General features: G+C 36.1%; 1 protein-coding gene across 5 annotated transcripts in view; it reads right to left on the bottom strand.

The window, feature by feature from the left end:
- The window catches only part of LOC135124254 (uncharacterized), a 39159-nt gene extending 18960 nt beyond the window's left edge, over positions 1 to 20199 (bottom strand). The window contains exons 1-3 of one of the 5 annotated variants that reach the window (XM_064049190.1): positions 20075 to 20199; positions 15359 to 15627; positions 14280 to 15228 (exon numbers count right to left, since the gene is read on the bottom strand). In XM_064049190.1, coding sequence (XP_063905260.1) covers positions 14280 to 15228; positions 15359 to 15585 — 1176 coding nt within the window. In that variant the 5' untranslated portion in view covers positions 15586 to 15627; positions 20075 to 20199. The other 4 variants (XM_064049193.1, XM_064049188.1, XM_064049189.1 and 1 more) reach the window with 4 other exon arrangements.
- Between the last annotated feature and the right edge of the window lie 937 nt (positions 20200 to 21136).

Below are 21136 nucleotides of genomic sequence, written 5' to 3'. Positions count from 1 at the left end.
TTTTTTCCAAGTGAACAAATATAACAATAAAAGTGTTGATTCGATAGCAAGGTTGCTGTTGCTAATTGCTGCCTAATTTCACAATGTTTGCGTTTAAAGATATAAACAGACTTTTCAAAAGGGGAAGGTGAAACAAATTTAGGTGTACCATGGATGCGGCGATTCCGGGACTTGAAAATTAGTGAAGAGATTTTGACATCACCTTCGCTTTCTTCTTCGATTGCGCAATGCATTGTTAATTAAACAGGATTCGTACGAGGCATTAAAGTTCAGATGGTTTCTCGGGCGACACGCGTGCAATGATGGATGGGCCTGTGACGGCTCGACGGGGGGCTCGAGGGCATGTGTCTCAAAACCTATATCACGCGATATACACTTTAGTTGAAAATTCATCTCATTCCTCTAACAATTTTTTAGGAGATTATGAAAGTAAAAATCAAGTTTGCTACGTCATCGAGTGGTTTACTTAAAAATTTATGCAACGACAACTGGTACTGTTTTCGTTTGAATATGGTTTATAGAGATAAACATGTTTTTTTTTAATATTGCACACTTAAATGGGAAAATAATAAAGACAATATTGAAAAAAAGAACAGAGGGTGTGAGACAGGGTTGTTTTTTCAGCTCATTGCTATTTTCGTAATATTCGACGTGGAGATGTAATAAGAAAGACGAAAACAGGTGGTGCAGTGATTGACAAGGAGAAATTCTGAACACCTGCTTACGCAAACGACCTGATCTTGATCCCCACGCTCCTAAAAATTGCAACAAATGATTTGGAATTTATTAATGTACTACTACTAAACTTATCGTCAAACTTGGCTTTTATTACACACCGATTTCAAGCATTGTAACAGTTACCGCCTAAGAAAACAAAATTTTGAGGTTAAAATCCACAATAACACCGGTGTTCAGTTTAAGCAATGCGCCTGAATTAGTTGAAGGCTTTTTCGATAGAACTTTCCTTGCCCCTGAAGTGTAACCCAACAAATTTTGTTTCTATGAAAAATTATTAAAATTGTTTGTAACTTTTGTTTTCTGATAACCTCTATGAAGTAAAAAGCAGTGGCGCCAATATTGTTGATTTTTTGTTGTTTTTTTAGGTTTTCGATTTGTAAATTTTCGAGTTTTTAAGTTTAAATTTTTCAATTTTTCAACCTTCCAACTTTCGAATTTTTCAGTTTTTAGGTTTTACATTTTTTCGATTTGAGTTCCTCGAATTTCAATTTTGTTTTTTCAATTTTCCGATTTGCTCTTTTTCCTTCAATGTTTCGATTTCATAATTTGTTGTTGTTTTTTCAGTTTCTCGTTTCTTCAATTCTTCGAATTACCATTTTTCAACTTTTAATTTTTCAGTTTTTCGATTCTTTAATTTTTCATTTCTTCAAATTTTCGATTTGCAGTTTTTCGTTTCGGTTTTTTATTTTTTTTATTTCTACAATTTTTCGATGTTCCGATTTATATATATACATTTTTTTAATTTCAAACTTTCCAAATTTTCGTTTTTTCAATTTTTCAGAATGCATTTTTTCTATTTTTTTTTTTTTTCTATTTTATGACATGCAACTCTTCCAGTTTTCATTTGTAAATTTTTCAGTGTTTTGTATTTTCCGTTTTTGGATGTTTCAATTTTCAGATTTTGCAATTTCCCGATTTTTGAATTTTTCAAGACTTCGATTTTTCGACTTGCAGTTTTTCGTTTTGGTTTTTTTATTTCCTTTATTTTTTCAATTTTTCGGTTTCTGAATGTTCTGATTTTATAATTGTTCTTTTTTTCAATACGAAATTTTTTGGATTTTTCAATTTTTCGAGTTGCAATTTTTAGATTTTTTAATATACAGTTTTTTCAGTTTTTAGATTTTGCATTATTTCGATTTTGAGTTTTTTTTTGGTTTTTATTTCTTTTATCTTTCCAATTATTCGATTTTTCAATGTTTCGATTTCATAATTTTTTGTTTTTTAGTTCCTCATTTCTTCAATTCTTTGAATTGCAATTTTCCAATTTTTCTGTTTTTCGATTCTTTAATTTCTCATTTCTTCAAATTTTCGATTTGCAATTTTTTGTTTCGGTTTTTATTTTTTTTTATTTCTAAAATTTTTCGATGTTCCGATTTATATAATTTTTTGGTTTTTTAATTACAAACTTTTCAAATTTTCGTTTCTTCAATTTGTGAATATGCAATTTTTCAATTTTTTTTCAATTTAATGACATTGTTCCAGTTACCATTTTTGAAATTTTCAGTGTTTTGTGTTTTCCGCTTTTGGATATTTCAATTTTCAGATTTTGCAATTTCCCGATTTGCAATTTCACCAGTTTTCAATTTTTGATTTTTCAATTTTTCGATTTTTGAATTGTTCATGACTTCGATTTTACGACTTGCAATTTTTCGTTTTGGTTTTTTATTTTCTTTATTTTTTCAATATTTAGATTTTTTAAGATACCGTTTTTTCAGTTTTTAGATTTTGCATTATTTCGATTTGAGTTTCTCGAGTTTTCAGTTTTTAATTTTTCAATTTTTCGATTTTAAGATTTTTTTGGTTTTTATTTTTCTTATTTTTCCGATTATTCGATTTTTCAATGTTAGTTTTTTGATTCTTTAATTTTTCATTTCTTCGAATTCCGATTTGCAGTTTTTGTTTTCGGTTTATTATTTTTTTACTTTTGGATTTTTTGGTTTTTGAATGTTTTAATTTTATAATTTTTCTTTTTTACGTAATGAAATTTTTTTACTTTTGGGTTCTTCAATTTTTCTCTTTGCAAATTTTAGTTTCATTTTCCGTTTTCTTGATTTTAGGTTTGAGTTTCGAGTTTCTCGAGTTTTCAGTTCTTAATTTTCCAATTATTCGATTTTTCAATGTTTTAATTTTACAATTTTTTATTTTGTCAATTATAATTTTTTCAGTTTCTCGTTTCTTCAATCTCTCGCATTGCGATTTTTCAATTTTTCATTTTTTCGTTTTGCACTTTTTGGATTTTGAAATTTTTCAATTTAAAATTTCTTGAGATTTCAATTTTTCATTTCTTCAAATTTCAATTTGCAATTTTTCCTTTCGCTTTTTTATTTTCTTGATTTTTCGATTTTTTTGTTTTTTGAATGTTCTAATTTTTTTTTCGTAACGAAATTTTTCAAACTTTTGGATTTTTCAGTTTTTCGATTTGGAATTTTTAGATTTTTTAATTTTCCACTTTTTTGATTTTTAGATTTGTTTTCTCGAGTTTTCAGTTTTTAATTTTTCAATTTTTCGATTTGTGTGTTTTATTTTCCTTATTTCTACAAATTTTAAATGCTCTGATTTTATAATTTTTTGTTTTTTCACATTTTCAATTTTTTCAATTTTTCGCTACTTCAATTTCTCGATTTACAATTTTTCAATTTTTCATTTTTTTCCTTCATTTTTAAAATATGCCACTCTTTGAGTTTTAATTTTTAAATTTTTCAATTTTTCAGTTTTCCAGTTTTTGGATGTTTCTGTTTTTAGATTTTACGATTTTTCGATTTGTAATTCCAGGAGTTTTCAGGTTTTCGATTTTTCAATTTTTAATATTTTCAGTTTTTCGATCTGTAATTCTTCGTTTCGGTTTTTTATTTTCTTAATTTTTTTTTCAATTTTTCGATTCTTCAGTATTCTGATTTTATAATTTTTCTTTTTTTCATTGTGAAATTTTTCAATTTTTGGATTTTACAATTTTTAATTTTTTGGTTTTTTCATTTTTGATTTTTCAATTTTACTGTTTACACTCTTTTTTCCATTTTTTTTTGTTCAAAAGGTTGAAAAATCGAAAAATCAAAAATCAAAAATCTAAAAAATCAGAAAAACGTAAAAAACCGAACTGAAAAAACGAAAAATTGCAAAATCGAAAAATTGGAAAATCCAAAAAATCGCAGTATCAAAAAATTGTAGAATCGTACAAATTGGAAATCAAGAAAAAATAGAAAAAACGGAAAATTGAAAAATTAAAAGGTTAAAAATTGAGAAACTTAAAACCGAAAAAGTGGAAAATCGAAAAAACAAATATGCATTATAAAATCGAAATAAACTGGAAATCCAAAATTGCAAAACTTAAAAGTTTAATAATTAGAAAATCGAGGAATTGAAAAATCGAAGATTGAAAATTTGAAAAATTATAAAATCGAAAGTAACATTGAAAAAGTAAAGGGAGCGAACAAACGAAAATTGTGATATAAAATCGAAAAAAAGGAAATTAAAAAAAACAAGAAAACGAAAAATAAAAATTAAGAGCTTGAAAAATCGAAAAATTAAAGAAGCGAAAAACCGAAAAATTTTAAAGTCGAGAGATTGAAAACTTGAAAAAAAAGTTGGAAAAACGAAAAATTATGAAACCAAAACATTGAGAAATGGAAATATTGTGAAATGAAAAACAAATTAAAAATCGAAAAATATTGATATCAAAAAATTGGTTGAAGATAAATAAATTCAGATGTATGGAAACATTGTTAGATTTGATTTTGCGAATATTATTTTTTCCATTACAAAATTTCGATAGATGTATTTCGAAATTTAAAAAATTCAAATATCGAAAAACTGAAAAATCGAGAAATCGAAAAATCCAGAAGTCGAAAAATGGAAAAATTGAGGAATCGAAATATTGAAGAATCAAAAAATTGAAAAATCCCAAAACTGAAATATCCAAAGTTTGAGATGAGAAATCAGCAAGCGAAAAATCGAGAAATCGAAAAGTCGAAAAAGCGAAGTCGAAAATTTGAAAACTTAAAAAATAGAACAATCGAAAAGTCGAAAAATTGAAGAACTGAAGAACTGAATGAGAAACATCGAGACATTGGAAAGTCGAGAAGTCCACAAATGGGAAAATGAAAAAATCTATGAATTCATAAATCGAAAAATTGAAAATTTAGAAACGTCAATAATTGCATGATTCAGAAATCGAAAAATTGAAAATTTAGAAACGTCAATAATTGCATGATTCAACAATCGAAATATTTACAAATCGAAAAATTGTGGACGACAAAACTTGAATACTCGTAAAATAAAACAGAAACATCGGAAAATTGAGAAATCGAAAAATAAAAAAAATCGGGAAATCGAAAATTGAGAGGATCGAGAAACTGAAACCCCAATACTGAAATATCTAAAAATTAAGTTATCGAAAACTGAAAATCTAAAAATTAAATAACTGAAAAATCTAAAATTTAAGGTGGAAAAACTGAAAAATCGAGAAATCGGAAAATCGAAAAATTTTTAAAATCGAAAAACGGAGATGGCAAGAATTCGAAACATCAAAAAATCGAAAAACTGAGAAATGGAAATCCAAAATTTATTAAGTCGAAAAATTGAAAAATCGGATAACTGAAAAATCGAAAAATTAAGCAATCAAAAATCGAAACGTAATTTTGATAATTCGAGAAATTGAAAAATTGAGAAACAGAAAACTGAAGAAATTTTGAAAAACGAAAAATTGAAAAAGAGGAAAATCTGAAACCGAGAGATGACTCAGAGAGGATTTATCAGACGAAAAATTTTGAGATGACGTCATCAATTCTTTGGGAAGGGATAAACGAATAAATTTTGATGAACGATTTACCACAATAGCGATAACCTCAGAACGTTTGCCAGATTTCAAGGGGTTTTTGGTTTTGCAGTTTCAAAATTAAGTAAATTGCAATTTTTTTCCAAAAATCTGGATGTCTAGGGTGAAAACTCAACACAGATTCCTACATTACAAGTGCAGGAGTATCTTATTTTACAAAATTAAAAAAATTGTTATTGTAAATTTTGTATATGACGTCATCGTTTCGGAGATGATGTGTGCAATATGAACTGATACAAACGACAGGCAGGCAGACAGACGGAAACGTCGAGGAAACATGAAAATGGCAAATCGTCCGATGGACTCGGACTCGATTACCATACTTCAGGAAGTAATAATATGTAGTTACACTAAAGTAATTGTTATGGAGCACCACTTTATCAAATAGCATCAAGTTTGGTAATCGTAATACTACTCTCTATTACGAAACCCGTTAATGACTATACCCGCTATGAAGGCGTTAAGGTTTAGCTCAGCTCGTTGCATGTCTTCATCACCCAACCATGCAAAATGTAAACCTACACGGAAACCATTTCTCCTCTTCATCGCTCACCACTCGCCATCACAGTCTAGTGCACACATCTCCGTGTCATGTCACCGTGACGCAACACCCCGCATGTAGACCACTCTCCCGATCTAAGGGCGCTTCCACTTGCGCAAACGCCTCCGAGTCATCCGCAACCTTTAAACAATGGTCGGGTATGAAGGAGGCGCCACCGCTGCCCCTGGAGCCATCTTGCAGCAAGCCAATTAACCGACGGCCTTCGAAGGCCGTCGACCAGCTGAACGCCAGGATGACGACAGCTTTAGCACAATTCACACCCTTTACGTAACGCAGCAGGCAAATTTCGGAGAAATTCGCTGGACGTAACCTAAATTCCTCTGGAACTTTCCCTTCGGGACCAGCGCCTTGCGCAACGTCCAGCCACCAGGACTCCAGCATACACCGGACGTGGACGCAGCAGGAGTTGAACGCCACGCGCTCTGACGTCACCGCTACTGATGATGGGATTTGGATGCGCGGCGACGTTTCGGATCGCGCGTAATCGGAGGCGACGTTTCGGTTGTTTTGCGCGTACGTGAGGTTTATTTATTTTCACTTTCAATGATTGCTTGGCCTACTACCCTACATTGTTGGCCAAAGCATCTGAACGGATTGGAAAGTCGTTCAGCGTGGCTTGCAATATCTGTCTAGCATATTAGCGGATTTTTGAAGCGGGCCGCTCAACGGCTGGACCCTTTGCTAGATGATTGGCCTCGATTGGAGTTGCAAGAAGTGGACATTGGGAAATTCTCAAGCGGGCGTGTTTGTTTTGGTCGTGACGAAGACTAAGTTTAAGTGTTTGACTAGTAGCAGCAGACACGAGTGGCGGTGGTGGAACAGTTGACAGATTATATAATAATGAGGTTATTTTCTATGAGTGACCTTTGGGGAACAAGAACGACAGAGTACATAGGTGGAAGACAATACACAATACTGTCAAGGCGATTTTGCTACAATGAAAACGTCAACAAAGGAAGCTAATAATGGCGGTATTTAAAAACAACAAGAACGTTAAAACTGTTCTTTGAGAATCACACACACATGACAAATTTGTGCTTTATTGCAAGCGCGGATTGTCCGCCTCCGTCTGACTGTTGCAAATTTTGTAACAAATTTCTGAAACTGTAGTACCGAATATTCTGAAATTTACACAGAATTTTAGCAACCGGTTGCTTCAATATTAAATCTACAATTTGTTTTCATTTGTCCCCTTTAAACAAGTGATGGCGTCATTACTCTAATTTGCTACTATTTCTATTTGATTTTCATTATCCATTATGGTGTTTGTCAAATTTTGATTTTATTTTTGTATATTTTTACACGTACATTTAGAGTAAAAAATTTCGAAATTGATATTCAAAAATCCAACAAAAGTGCATATGACGTCAAAGCCCACAATCTGATGACGTTACATACAAATGATTGCTGTTAGAAACAACTTAATTATGGAATTGAAATTTAAATTAATTTGTTTGTTTAAAACGTTCTCATAAAATGTTGTTAGTGTTAAAATTATTTATTACGTTTATTGCGTAAGAAATGTCTGTATTGTGTAGAACCTCTAAAGGCAAGTCATAATAATTCCGAAATAATATTTAATTAAAAACACTATTAACTACTTAGTAATTACCAGTTCCATTAACCTTTTGAACCCTATAAAACTAATACAACAAAAATTCTGAAAAATATCTATTTTGGAAATTCCGTAACGTAAATATTTTTTGATGATTCAGATATGCATATTATATTTGAAAATTATCAAAAAGTTCTAAAATTTCGTCGTCTTATCATTTTCCCATTTTTTCATCATATTAATACGTTTTTAGTTGTTTCCTTCCATATTTGTGTTTGTATATTAAATAAGTAAACATAAATAACTCAGGACTCTTCTTTCGGCTCTGCAGAAACCCACAACACTAAAAAACTGTCAAAAAATGCAACCAAGTTGGCATCGTCTGTTTTTTGTGTTCCAGAAGATGACAACATAATTTCTTGATCTTCTAGGTATTACGGTTTCCCAGATTTTTTTTAGTTTTGTAGGTACAATTTGATTCATCTTTAGAATTGAGTGTATTGAGTGGAATTTTCGAAATTTCAACAGTAAAATTGGAACTAAGTATTATGGAGCATATCAGAAAACTTTTGCAAAATAAAAACCAAAGATATGTCTCATTCTATGTAAATCTTGCAAACAACATTACCAGCAGGTTTAAATTTAAGAAAAGTGTCTTTAAGGTTCCAGAAAAAATAAACCAGGGTTTTAAATATTGTCAAATTCAGTACCGAGTCTCCACAAAGTTGACAAAACCTGATATATATTAGTCAAACCAAATTTATGAAAAGTCATTTCAAATTGAGTAAGCTTGAAAAAATAATTGTTGTGATTAATCAAAATTGCTTAAAAAGAAGCAAATTCTCATCCTCTTCGTCGTCTTTGTCTTTCTTGTCCTTTTGTTCACTCGTTCGTCGTCGTTTTCCTCGTCCGACTTGTTCTTCGTCGTTGTCGTCGTTCTCATCTTTCGTTCTCACCTTAGAGGTTTCTTCCACGTTGCAACCTTATTTTTATGATTATTTTTGTGTTTCTTCTGTTATTATTTCTGCCCGTTCTTCTCGTTTTTCTCATTATTTTTGTCATTTTCGTCGTTCTTGTGCCATTCTTGTCATACTCGATTTGCAATTTTTCGTTTCGGGTTATTTTCTTCATTTTTAGTTTTTTACAATGTTTCGCTTTTTCGATGTTCCGATTTGTATAATTTTTTGCTTTTTAAATTTCAAATTTTCCTTTCTTCAATTTGTTAATATGCATTTTTTCAGTTTTGCGATATGCAACTTTTCGAATTTTCATTTTTAAATTTTTCACTGTATGGATTTTCCGACTCGTCGTCGTTTTCGTTGTTTTCATGTCGTTCTCATCTTTCTCTTCCTTAAATTTGAGGGGATTCTGCAACGTTGCAACCTTAATTTTATCACTATAATGGCTTTCATCGGTTTTTACTTCTGCCTGTTCTTCTCGCTTTTCTCATTATGTTTGTCATTCTCGTCGTTCTTGTGCCCTCTTCGTTACATTCGTGCTTCGTGGTTCTTGTTGTTCTCATTTCATTGTCATGTTTCTTCTTTTCTAGTCCTTTTTGTTGTGTCTTTCTTGTCATTCTCGTGTTGTTTTATATTTTGTTATGGTTTTCTTTATTTTCGTTTTATTCGACGTCCTTTTCGTCTTTTTCATTATATTCTCATCCTTCTTTTTTTTGTCTCGTCCTTGTCTTCCTTCTCGTCCTACTTATTCTGCGTGGGTATCGTGGCATTCACGTCATTCACGTGTCGTTCTTCTCTTGTTCTTCTCGTTTTTTTTTGTCGCTTTCGTACCATTCTCTTCATTGTCGTGTCGTTCTCTTGTAATTTGTCGTTATCGTTTCGTTCTCTTCATTTTTTTTTCTTTCGTGCTCTTTTTATAGTTCTCTTGTCCTTCTCGTCGTCCTGGTCCTCCTGGTTCTGCGTTATCCTTGTTTCGTTCTTACAATTTTCGAGTCGTTCTTATCATTCTCGTTTGTTCTTGTCATTCTTTTTTTATAAATATGTTATTCATTATTCTTGTGTTGTTTTTGTCATTCTCGTGTCCTTCTCATCCTTCTCGCTATTTTAATGCTACTGATTTTGTGTTGCTGTCGCGTCGTTCCCACGGTTTTTGCGTTGTGGCATTCTTGACCTTTTCCTCCTACTATTTTTTGTTATATTAGTGGCGTTCTTGTCATTCTCGTCCTTCTAGTCCGACTTGTTCTTGATTCTCTTCGTTTTCGTGTCGTTCTCCTCTTTCTCCTCCTTAAATTTTAGAGGATTCTCCCGCGTTGCAACCTTAACTTTATTTTTATCTATCTTCTGTTTTTCTCATTATTTTTGTTATTCTAGTCGTTCTTGTGCCTTTCTCGTCATTCTTATACTTCGTAGTTCTCGTTGTTCTCGTTTTATTCATCGCCGTTCCCACTTCATTCTCATCCATCTCCTTTTACTCGTCCTTGTCATTCCCGTGTCCTTCTCATCCTACTTGTTTTTCGTGGGTGCCGTCATTCCCATAATTTTCGTATCGTTCTTCTCTTATTCTTCTTGTCCTACCAGTCATTCCTGACGTTCTCGTTCTTTTCACCCGTCTCTCCCTAGATACGTGTTTTTTGTCGCTCTCATACCATTCTCGTCACTGTCGAATCCCTCCCTCGTTATTCCTTGTCATCGCTTCGTTCTCGTCATCCTTTTTTTCATGTTCTTTTTGTAGTTCTCTTATCCTTCTCGTCGTCCGCGTCCTACTGGTTCTGCGTTACTCTTGTGCCGTTCCCACAGTTTTCTCGTCATTTTCATCATTCTCGTTCGTTTTCGTCGTCCTCGCATCATTCTCGTCCTGCTATACTCTTTTTTATAAAGATGTCTCGTTCTTCGTTATTATTGTGTTGTTTTTGTCATTCTCATGTCCTTTTCGTCCTTCACGCCATCCTCGTGCTACTGATTCAGTGTTTCTCTCGTGTCATTCTCACGCTTTTCGCATCATTCTCATCACTCTCGTGTCGTTCTCTTTCTTTTCGTGTCGTTCTCATCTTTCTCCTCCTTAAATTTTTTTTCTCATTATTTTTGTCATTCTCGTCGTTCTTGTGTGTTGTGGTTCTCGTTTCTCGTTATTCACGTTTTATTCGTCTTCGTCCTCATTTCATTCTTGTCCTTCTCCTTTTACTCGTCCTTGTTTTGTTTTGTTGTTGTCATTCTCGTGTCGTTCTTCTTTTGTTTTGGCTCTCTTTGTGCCCTTCTCATTCTTGTCATCCTTCTCGTCCTACTAGTTCTTCTCGTCATTCTCGTCCTTTTCACCCGCTTTTCCCTACGTGCTTTTCATGCTCATTCTCGTCATTGTCGTGTCGTTTTCTTGTTGTTCGTCGTTATCGCTTCGTTCTTGTCATTTGTTTTTCGTGTTGTTTTTTGGTTCTCTTGTCCTTCTCGTCGTCCGCATCCTACTGGTTCTGCGTTACTCTTGTGCCGTTTTCACAGTTTTCCCGTCATTCTCATCATTCTCATTCGTTGTCGTTGTTTTCGCATCATTTTTGTCTTCCTGTCATTCTTTTTTTAATATGACTCATTCTTCGTTATTCTTGTGTTGTTTTTGTCATTCTCGTGTCCTTCTCGACCTTCTCGCCATCCTCGTGCTGCTGATTCTGGGTTTCTCTCGTGTCATTCCCACGGGTTTTGCGTCGTTCTCATTCTTGTACTTTTTCTCCAACTCTTTTTTATTATCTTAGTGTCGTCTTTGTCATTCCCGTCTCTTTCTCGTTAAATCTCGTTCTCTAGTCCTACTCGTTCTTCATTGCTCTCGCATCATTCTCATCACTCTCGTGTCGTTCTCTTTGTTTTCGTGTCGCTCTCCTAATTTTCGTTCGTTTCCGTCGTTCCCTTTCTTCTTCGTTATTTTCATGTTGTTTTTGTTGTTCTCATGTCACTCGTGTCCTTCTCCCCTTAGTCGTTCTTTATTATCCTAGTATTGTTCTTGTTATTCCCGTGGCCCTTTCGTCCTTCTCGTTCTTCTCGCCGTCCTCGTGCTACTAGTTCTGTGTTTTGTCTCGTCCTTGAAATCCCTGTCGTCTTTCTCGTTCGTTCCCGTCTTTCTCATGTCCTTATCGACATTGTCGTCTTTTTCGTTAGTCGCTCTTATCTCTTTGTTTTCATCATTCTTTTTTTTAACCCGATTCGTTCTTCGTTGTCCTCGTAATGGTGTTGTCATTCTCGTGTCCTTCCCGTCCTATTTGTTGTTTGTTATCCAAATATCATACTTGTCATTCTCGTGTCCTTCTAGTTCTTGCAGTCACTCTCGTCCTTTTCGTCCTACTCGTTCTTCGTCGCTCTCGTATCATTCTTATCAGGCTCGTGGCGTTCTCTTAATTCTTGTTCGTTCTCGCTTAGTTCTTTATCTTCGTGTTGTTTTCGTTGTTCTCGCCCTTCTCATCATCCGAATTCTACTCATTCCTGACTGTGGTAATATCGTTCTCGTCGTTTTGGATTTTAATTCTAGCACTAAAATTGAAATAACTTTTTTTGACATTCAGAGTTTCGGATTTTTGACAGTACACTTCTACGCAACATGAAATGTCGAGAAGAACTATTTTTGGTTATCCTGAAGAATAAAATAACTCAGGCATATTTTTATATGTTTTATATACATATTTTTTTGAGTTGAGAATTCATAAATTTAAAAATCAAGTAGATCAACAGTTTTATTTAGTTTAAGACATTGTGTTTTTAATTAAATAGTGAAGAAATGTTACGAAATCACAAGCAGTTTTTACATGGAGTGACATTTAACGATTTTATGTCTGCTGCTTCTGTAGATTTCTTACTTTTACACTGGAGGATGTTTCAACAGTCCAATTTCCGCTATAACAGCAAACTCATTTTCTAAATTTTTAATTCCATAAACGTGTTGTCAAAAATCCAGACTTTAAGAACTACCGCTAAACTTTTATTGGATTATCAATCCCCGACAACAGATTTCTAAAAACGTCCATGAATAACCAATTTTTGATCCACCTCCCCCCGAACCCATAATTACGCTACCTCCGCACAACTCACTTCTTACATAACACCCACTGTAATTCCCAATTAAAACTCAGTACACCTGCTAGAAACACTAACCGCTCTCGATTCTCAGCGATAAAGTGCTTAAAACGCCATAAATCTAAATCCGAACATTCCGAATTCGGAGAAAGTGCCCACATCATTTTGATATATGACCGATCTGATTTTTTGCGACGCGAGATGCGACACCTTGAATAATTCCAAACCCAAACACTTCCTACTTGTCTTTCGCAAGAATTTTCGCCGATTTGTGTGCCTTCGGACACGTAGATCGCCAGTTTCATCAGCTGCGATGTTTATCAAAGCGTGCGCAGTTTCTCTTTGTTGGAATCATAATTGACCAAAGTGCGTGCGTTTCGACGAAGCAGGAAGGGGTCGCATGGGGATCCGTGAGAGACACTCTAATTTTTTGGTTTGAATAGGGACGCTGTGGGTTACCTGAGGGTCTCCTGGGAAGCGGCGCGTTTTTGGGCCCGGGTTACTCATCCGTGGACTTCGCGCTCTAAGTGGGCCATGGCGAATCAGATTCGAATCGATTGTTTTGCGTCTACGGTTTTCGAGATGGTCGTTTTTCGCGGAACGGAAACATATCTCGTGGAAAAAAATCTTTTAATTTGACAGTTGACCTTTCGGGGAAAAATAACAGTGAGAGTTGCATTGGTGTCATTTCCGAGCCATTAAGCGTCGCAATTAGAGAGTAAACTTTACTAATTGTTATATCATGGTTGTAATTGGAATTTTCTGAATCGGTGCACGGTGGATGGTTCGAAAGTAGGGCGGAATTTATAACAATTACGGTATGAGAAAAGCAAAACAAAACTACAGTGTGAGTCAGCTAAGTTTTTTGAGAGTGACATTTTCCGTTGACTTAAAATGGCCGACACCTCCACGGGCTCCTAGATCCAGCTACCAAAATGTCAGACAACCGAAAAGCAAATTCCACTAATTAATATCCAATTTGAATGAAAATCCGATAAAATCACATAATTTCACGGTGATATTTCATCACTATTTGACATTAACCGTTGCTAATTACCGATTTAGCCACATCTAAACATAGCATCCCAAAGTGGGCATCTGACGATCGGTTGACCTTGAACGGAGACAGAGGAAACGGACTTATCGACGATCGTCCATCCGTTTTGACGTTTGTGGGTCACGTGGTCAATGCAACACCTAACCTTTCAAACGGGAGCCGAAAAGCCGCGAGAAAAATGTACTGTTGATGTCATAGGGTTGAGGTCATAGTGAAATTTCACGAACGGCATGGACGAGTGAGTCACGTGGGTGGCGGAATGGCTCGACTAAGTAGGCTACGTAATTTCACTTTTCACAATCAAAAATCGCCGAGATATTTATGGTTTCAGTTGTGAAAAAATTAGTTGAAGGTTATTTCGACAGAACTTCCCTGGCCCCTGACGTATATGAGACACATTTTACAACAATCGGTCCAGTAGTTTCGGAGATTAGCTGTCTAATAAAAATTCGGACAGACGGCAGACGGAAACGGGAGACCTAGTTTTCATACTCTAGGACTCGATTACAATACATTAAAACCTTACTTACAAAAAGTGGGACATCCGTTGGCTTCGGCGCATACTTCACCTCCCCCTCCTGCACCGCCTTCACCCCATAGTACTGCTCCCACACACTCGGCTTGTTGTCATTGACATCCCTCAACGAGATCTTCTTGGGTGCTTCCTTCGCCTTCCCCGCCCCCTTCCCTCTGTACAGAGTCCCATAGATCATCGCGTTCCTCAGCCCATTCGGCACACTCCCCAGGTCCTCGTGGATAAAAACCGGCAGAGCATTCAAATCACTAAAGCCACTACTCGACGACCCAGACGCTACCTGATAGAACTCGTCATCACTACCCGTCCTCTCCCCAGAAGTACTAAAAGCCCTCAGCACCGAATTGATCTTCCTGCAGTTGCTCAAATTCACACACAGCTTCTTCATCTCCTCTTCAGTGCTCACCCTCAACGTCTCAATACTCGCCGCGATCTTCTCGTTGACGGTTTTGAGCACCTCCTCCGGACTCAACCCAGTGGTACCCTCCATCGTGGCGTTGATCCCGTTGAGCAGCTCCACCAGCACCTCCTTCACGGACACCTCCATGCGGTGGTCGAAGAACGCGGACTCGTCGTGGTGGTGCAGACTGGTGTACAGCAACAGCGCGTCGTCGACCAACGAGTCGTGGGCCTTTTTGTCCGGCCAGATGGGTTTGGGGATGGGCAAGTCGACGCGTCCTTCGGGGATCGTGGTCAGGGTACCGGCGCCCGACGACCCGGAGGACGGCAGCGACCGGTTATTGCGGATAGTACGCGATGGTACTTTGATGGACTTGACGAAAGCCGGGTTTTGTTCCAGGATGGTGACGGCGTCATCGCGGAGTTTCGCTTCGGAGTAGAAGTGGTCGACGCTGCTGCCGTAGCCCGAAGAAGTGGATTTTTCGGGGTGGGGGCTGATCTGGCGCTGGGGCTTGTGCTGGGTGTCGCGGAAGAGTGGGTTCACCCTGCAAGGAAGACTGGCGTGAGTACGTGGTGGTACCTGGGTGACGCAGGGTTGTCTAGAGTGTCCACGAATTTTTGACTTGTGAATTGGGTGGTGAGAATTCTAGGACACTCTATAGGGGTCATACTCACCCTGCACTGGTACAGCAAGTGGTAGTGTTACAAGTGTTCTTGAGGCTAACTCTGGGCAAGAAGACTGACCTGGTGACTGAGTAGATCTGCTTCTGTCCCTTCCGCAGTGTGTCGAGCGTGGCCAGGGGGTCGTCGGTGACGTCTTCGTCTTGGAGGATGCTCGGGATGGGATCTGCTTGACCGTCGTTCGGCGTCGGGGCCTTGCGCGGTCCAAGCCATCTTAACATTGCGATGTGCCGGGTTTCAGCTCTCCCGCATGACACTGACAACTGCAAAGAAATAATAACTTCTATAAAGTAAATATTAGCCAAATTTTGGTAAGGAAAAAACTCTATCTAGCTATCTCTAGAAAAACTAATGCAACATCTGATTCATTTTAAAGCGCGCATTGTAATCGCCTTGCGAAACGCCACACAACTCACTTTTCATTCACTCCAAATTGCACTTAATTACAGAAACACGCCGCCGCGATGTACACAGATGCATTTGTCGGGAGCAATTGCTCATGTTTCTTCATTTTGACGGCCATAAAGCATGCAACATCCGCCCGTGTCGTGAGCAGTCATTCTTTTGTCGGGGCGACGACACGCCGTTTCGAAATTCTTCGCATTGCGCGCACAGGATAGGGCCCAAAGTTGCGCCCTGCGGATCGTCGCTCATTGTTTTGAGCTGGTCGGACGGAAGCGGCGTTTACGCAACGTTTAAGCTTCTTTTGACGAAATATCGCCGACCCAGGTTTAATTTTCCGAGGCGCGTAATAAGCTAGGACTCAAAGTTGCGCACTGCGTGTCTGCCAAAACGCGCCTACGCAATGCACTTCCGCTACGTGATGGAAATCTAGAAACCGCATTATGTTGGGTTATCTTTACGAGTTGAAGTATTCATATTTTTCTTTGTTGGTGCAGAATTTTGTGTCTTCCGTGTGACTACGCGTACTCTTACGCAATCCGTGTTCGCACGTGCACAAAGTTTATTATCACCTTGCAGCGGCTATGAATAGAAATAAAATTCTCCCGGGGTTAAATCCGGGCAATACTAGGGTCATCCATGTCAGGGTCACAGCACCCAACATATGTTCCAGCAACGGTACTTGCTTGTCGTACTCACGTTCAGCGCGTACTCCTTGCATACCAAATGCGATTTCTACAACATTTTCGCTAATTAAGTTCGATTTCCTTTGATTCCGTGCATGCGGCTATCAATTCTGCTGTCGTTATTTGCTAACGGTACCACTCGTACATTGTCTATTTTAATTAATTTCAGCCCGATTTAAATATAATATAATAAGACAATGGCGAACACGACGTGGGTAACCGTATTTCATTTCAGACTAACATTGTTCTGTCGGTTTTCTATTGTTGTAATTGCTTCATACTTGTCCACTGTGCTGGATGATTTGCTATTATCTTTAAAAAATTCATAAAAATAAGAGTGGATGCGGGTTGCAACATTTCGTATGGTACCCACGAGTGTGCACGGAGTGAATTTTAAACAGAAAAGTCAATGACTTGGTAATGGAGATTGTTATTATATTTGAAAAAGAAAACCTCGTAGAGAGTACTGTTTTTCAGTACTGGTCTTGTTACAGTCATTTGTGATAATTAATTTTTTCATTTGTGTTTCCCTAACTGTTGGTAATAGATTTTTAAGTATCTCGGTGGAAATTTTATCAACGTTTTTATTTATAAACGTACCTCGAGGTGCATCTGATGGTCAAGTACCACCACTGAACTGTTTTTCTGTCGGCTGAACTTTTTCATGCGCGATAGAGTAATCTTCATTTTTATCGACTTCCGTTTCGTTTTCATAAGAAAGTTTCTACATTTCCTTCCAGCGTCATCTGTTATTTTTATCAGCCGATTAGATAAACGGTTCCGAACAAAAATTAACAGACTTTTTGCGTTTTTTCGTCTGTTCCCACAATCTGTTCTGCTCAATGATTGATAAATCGCCGTAGAAATGCACCATTGTTGCAGCTCAATCTATCGTGTGTTTTTTAATTGCTTAATTTTTTGAATGGCAGCCGAATAATAGAAGTAAAATCGAGAGTTGATATTAAAGAGAAACACGTACGCTTTGTGACGAGTTCATTAATAATAATTTTTACATCATCACTGTTGTGAATTAATTGCATATTTTAAGTGTCGAATCACGTTTTTAAATCTTGTAAATCGCTTGTCAAATATCATGGAGCTTCGGTGTTTTATTGACCTAGTTAGGGGATTTTTGCGATTTTGATTAACGAGAGATTAAACGGTTTTTTAAAAGTAGGCAGCAGAGGAAGATGAATGTTAGTAGAATGTCATGAGTTGTTACGAAAAATGCGAGAATGCCCTAAAGCTGCATTTTTTAAAAGTTTTGAAAAAATAATCTAGAAGTTCCATATTTTGACAATTTAAACGAAATTTTGATTCTGTCAATTTTTTTTTTTTTTTTGAGAGGGGCGTGCTACCTCTTACGGAGAACAGTGTTCGGACATCAGCTGTTTTAGTAAGTAAATGTACAGCAGATACAGTTAACCATGAATAAAGACCTTGTTAAATATGTAAACATTTGTGCAAAAATTATCTAATAGTTATCTTAGTAATATAATTATTAAAACACATGGCGAACAGTTGGAACAAGTTTCATAACCTATAAATAAACAAATAAATGAAACTACTACAGTTGTATCCTTAATAGCAGGTGCAATAATTTGAATTTCTGCAAATTTAATGAACATGGACAATACTAACGTTATACAATTCATTAGTAAAATGTTTAATTTTACAGCAGGATGGAACCAATTTCTGCAAATTTAATGAACATGGACAATACTAACGTTATACAATTCATTAGTAAAATGTTTAATTTTACAGCAGGATGGAACCAATTGGTTGGACAAAATGCATCCCGTAATATTAGTTATTTGCATAATTAATAAACCGTAAAAAAATTAGAATAAATATCTGTGAATCGAATAATTTTTGAAGGTTTATCGCCTGTGTGTCATGGAATATTTGTAAAATTTCCAAGTACAAAAGAAACAGTCTTCAAGACCACCTCGCAACAGTCTATAATGGCTTGAAGCCAGAGCACACATGCATAAGTAATTACCACTAAACCACAGAAAGTAAACTCGGTAAACACTCTTTGAGAGCCAATAAATAGTGTGCTGGCTTTTGTCGTAGTTTACAAATACTTGGGAAATTTTTTCAATTTTCAAATTGTCCACTTCTAGTTGAATATCTTTCTTATTTGATTGTGTTAGCAAAACTAGTAATAATAAAACAGAAATAATGTAAAATATGTCACAGTTCGTAATCGCAGTTAATCGAATAATAGTGTAGAAATTGCTTTGTATATATCAATAAAAACAATTCGACAAGGCAGCGAAACATAATAGCAATAAAACTGACTATTTAATCAATTGATTATTGTAAACCATGAATTAGGACGTTAAAGACACAGTGGGCGTTCTATGTACTAATAAAATAAAAATGCTGGAACATGGCCCTGGTAGCGATCCTCGTCAATGTGTAACAACAGCCATAAGTTGAATAAAATAATTTCAAATTTTTATAATACGCCCATGTTCAGCGTTTGGCGATCGCTAAACCTCTTAAAAATTGTTTCCAATGTTCTATTATTTTTCTATTTATTTATATTTAACTAAAAATTTCCATATTTATAAGTACACACCATTTCGTAAGTCGTTTAAAACTTTAAATTAGTATAACTATAAAAAAAAATAATGAAAGAGGTTCAACCTAATTACCATTGATCATAACTATAAACAATTAAAACAAATATAAAAACCTTATTCATATCTAGAGTGTGGGTTTCTGTATAAGGAATATGAGAATTAACACGATCCACTAATCTTATTTTCCCGTTTCTCTAAATTTGTAAATGGATTTTCTACGACCAGAGCTTAACAATGGGGTTTTTAATACAATGGTTGTATTGCTGAGAAATCGTTGCTAACTTTAAAATTTAAAAAAATTCCGTCTAGCTGAAAGGAAATGGTTATTCCAGATCCATTTATCTAGGATTTCTCAAAAAAATTTTTAACACATATTGACGTGATCATTTTTTGAGATGACGTCATTGTCTTGTAAGGACATTAAATATACTAAAGAAAAAATAATAACAACAGGGGACGTTTAAATAAAAATTAATTTGATAATAAAGTGTCATTTACATGAAAATAATTGAAAAGTTAAATCGATATTTTCAGATTATTATCAAAGAAACAAAAATTTCTAATACAAATTTTTCTTCACCACGTTTGCAAGCTGTAGACATTTTTTGTAAAATAATATTCAGTACTGTATCAAAATATACAAATATGTTAAGAAAGAGGATACACCCTGTATATTAATTTTTTCTAAATTAAAAATTATATATTTGTATTTTAACACAAATAGTAGGAGTAATTTTTACAATATTAACTAAATTCTTAGAAAGCTTCGTGGGCTTGTTTAAGTGTCAATTTTCGCTAACAGTGTTTTCTTACCCACCCCACGTTCCATTTTTCAACACACATACACCGAGTGTACGCAAAATCCATTCAACATTCTCACTCCTTTAATGAGCCATTAAAAATTTTTCACCATTCAGCGACATACTTGTTACATAAAAGTCAAGTCGAAGGCGGATTCGCGAATCGACCAATTTTGCAACCCGGTGTCCGTCGCTTCGTCCGCCCCAGAAGCACCAAAGCACAATATTTACCCTAGAATCTCGGTTCGGTGTTCGGGCCCAAACGAACGAGCACTCTACAAACACATAATTTGCTCGTCGGCGAAGATCTCGCGCGTACAGCCGGCATCAACCCGCCAACGAAACTGAAAGTGGAGCCCGGAGTCTCCGAGTGGTCAGTGGCCGGAGAGTAGTGGGGCTGAGCTTTTAGCAGAGTTCATACGGTTGGTAATCCGTCAAAGACGGCGGCTGCCGGCGCGGTGCATTGTGCAGCGCTGTCCTGAGGATGCCCGAAAAAAAAAGAAACGGGTCGAGGAATGCTGAAAATGGGGCGTGGGGACGCATTGTGGCTTGACATTAATCATACTATGTCACTTTTTTTTAATTTTCGACTCTACACCTGCTGCTTGACGTATTTAATAATAATAATAATAATAATAATAATAATCATAGTAATGATAATGATGATCATAGTATCGCGTTCTTTATCTAAAGGTGTCAAAAAAAACCCAGTCATGTTTTCGGTAACCCAAACCCATTACCTACCCATAAATCATGATCCGTGCAACCAACGTGACTCAGCCAATTTGTGTCCATCTGTCTTCCTCTAATCATCAACAAAGTACTACCATTTCGACAATCAATTATTACTTCACGCAAACAAAGTGAAATGTCACATACCTCCCCGATACCCATATGTCTTCTGTTTCCCAACCGCCGATCAGCACACTTTTGTAATTTGATTTTCCGACCATCTTCAGTCTTGCTGTTTCCATTGGAATTCTTGATGGCGCAATGCAGCGTCCGCAAGGACGCCGTTTGCTGCTCCAAAAGCCCACAAAAACACATAAACAAACAATAAAAACTAATAATGCGTGGTGGTGGATGCGCCGAGGTCGAAACGTCGCAAGCGTGACAACAGCGTTTTTTCTATCGCGCGTTGCCACACATTTAATTGCGGCATTTCTCAATCTATTATTATCGGAGATGCAATAAAACACTGCTGCCCTTTGGTGGTGATGGACATAAATTAGGTGGTACCTGCCCGAACCCATTAATTATGGTCAGTGGTGGTGGGGACGGGCTTTGGGTGAT

This window comes from Zophobas morio, unplaced genomic scaffold (assembly GCF_036711695.1).
Source record: "Zophobas morio isolate AGI-343-1 ecotype UQ-CSIRO unplaced genomic scaffold, CSIRO_AGI_Zmor_V1 ptg000007l, whole genome shotgun sequence".
Lineage (NCBI taxonomy): Eukaryota > Metazoa > Arthropoda > Insecta > Coleoptera > Tenebrionidae > Zophobas > Zophobas morio.
Note: the sequence above shows the minus strand (reverse complement) of the source record. Positions and strands in the feature narration are given on the sequence as shown.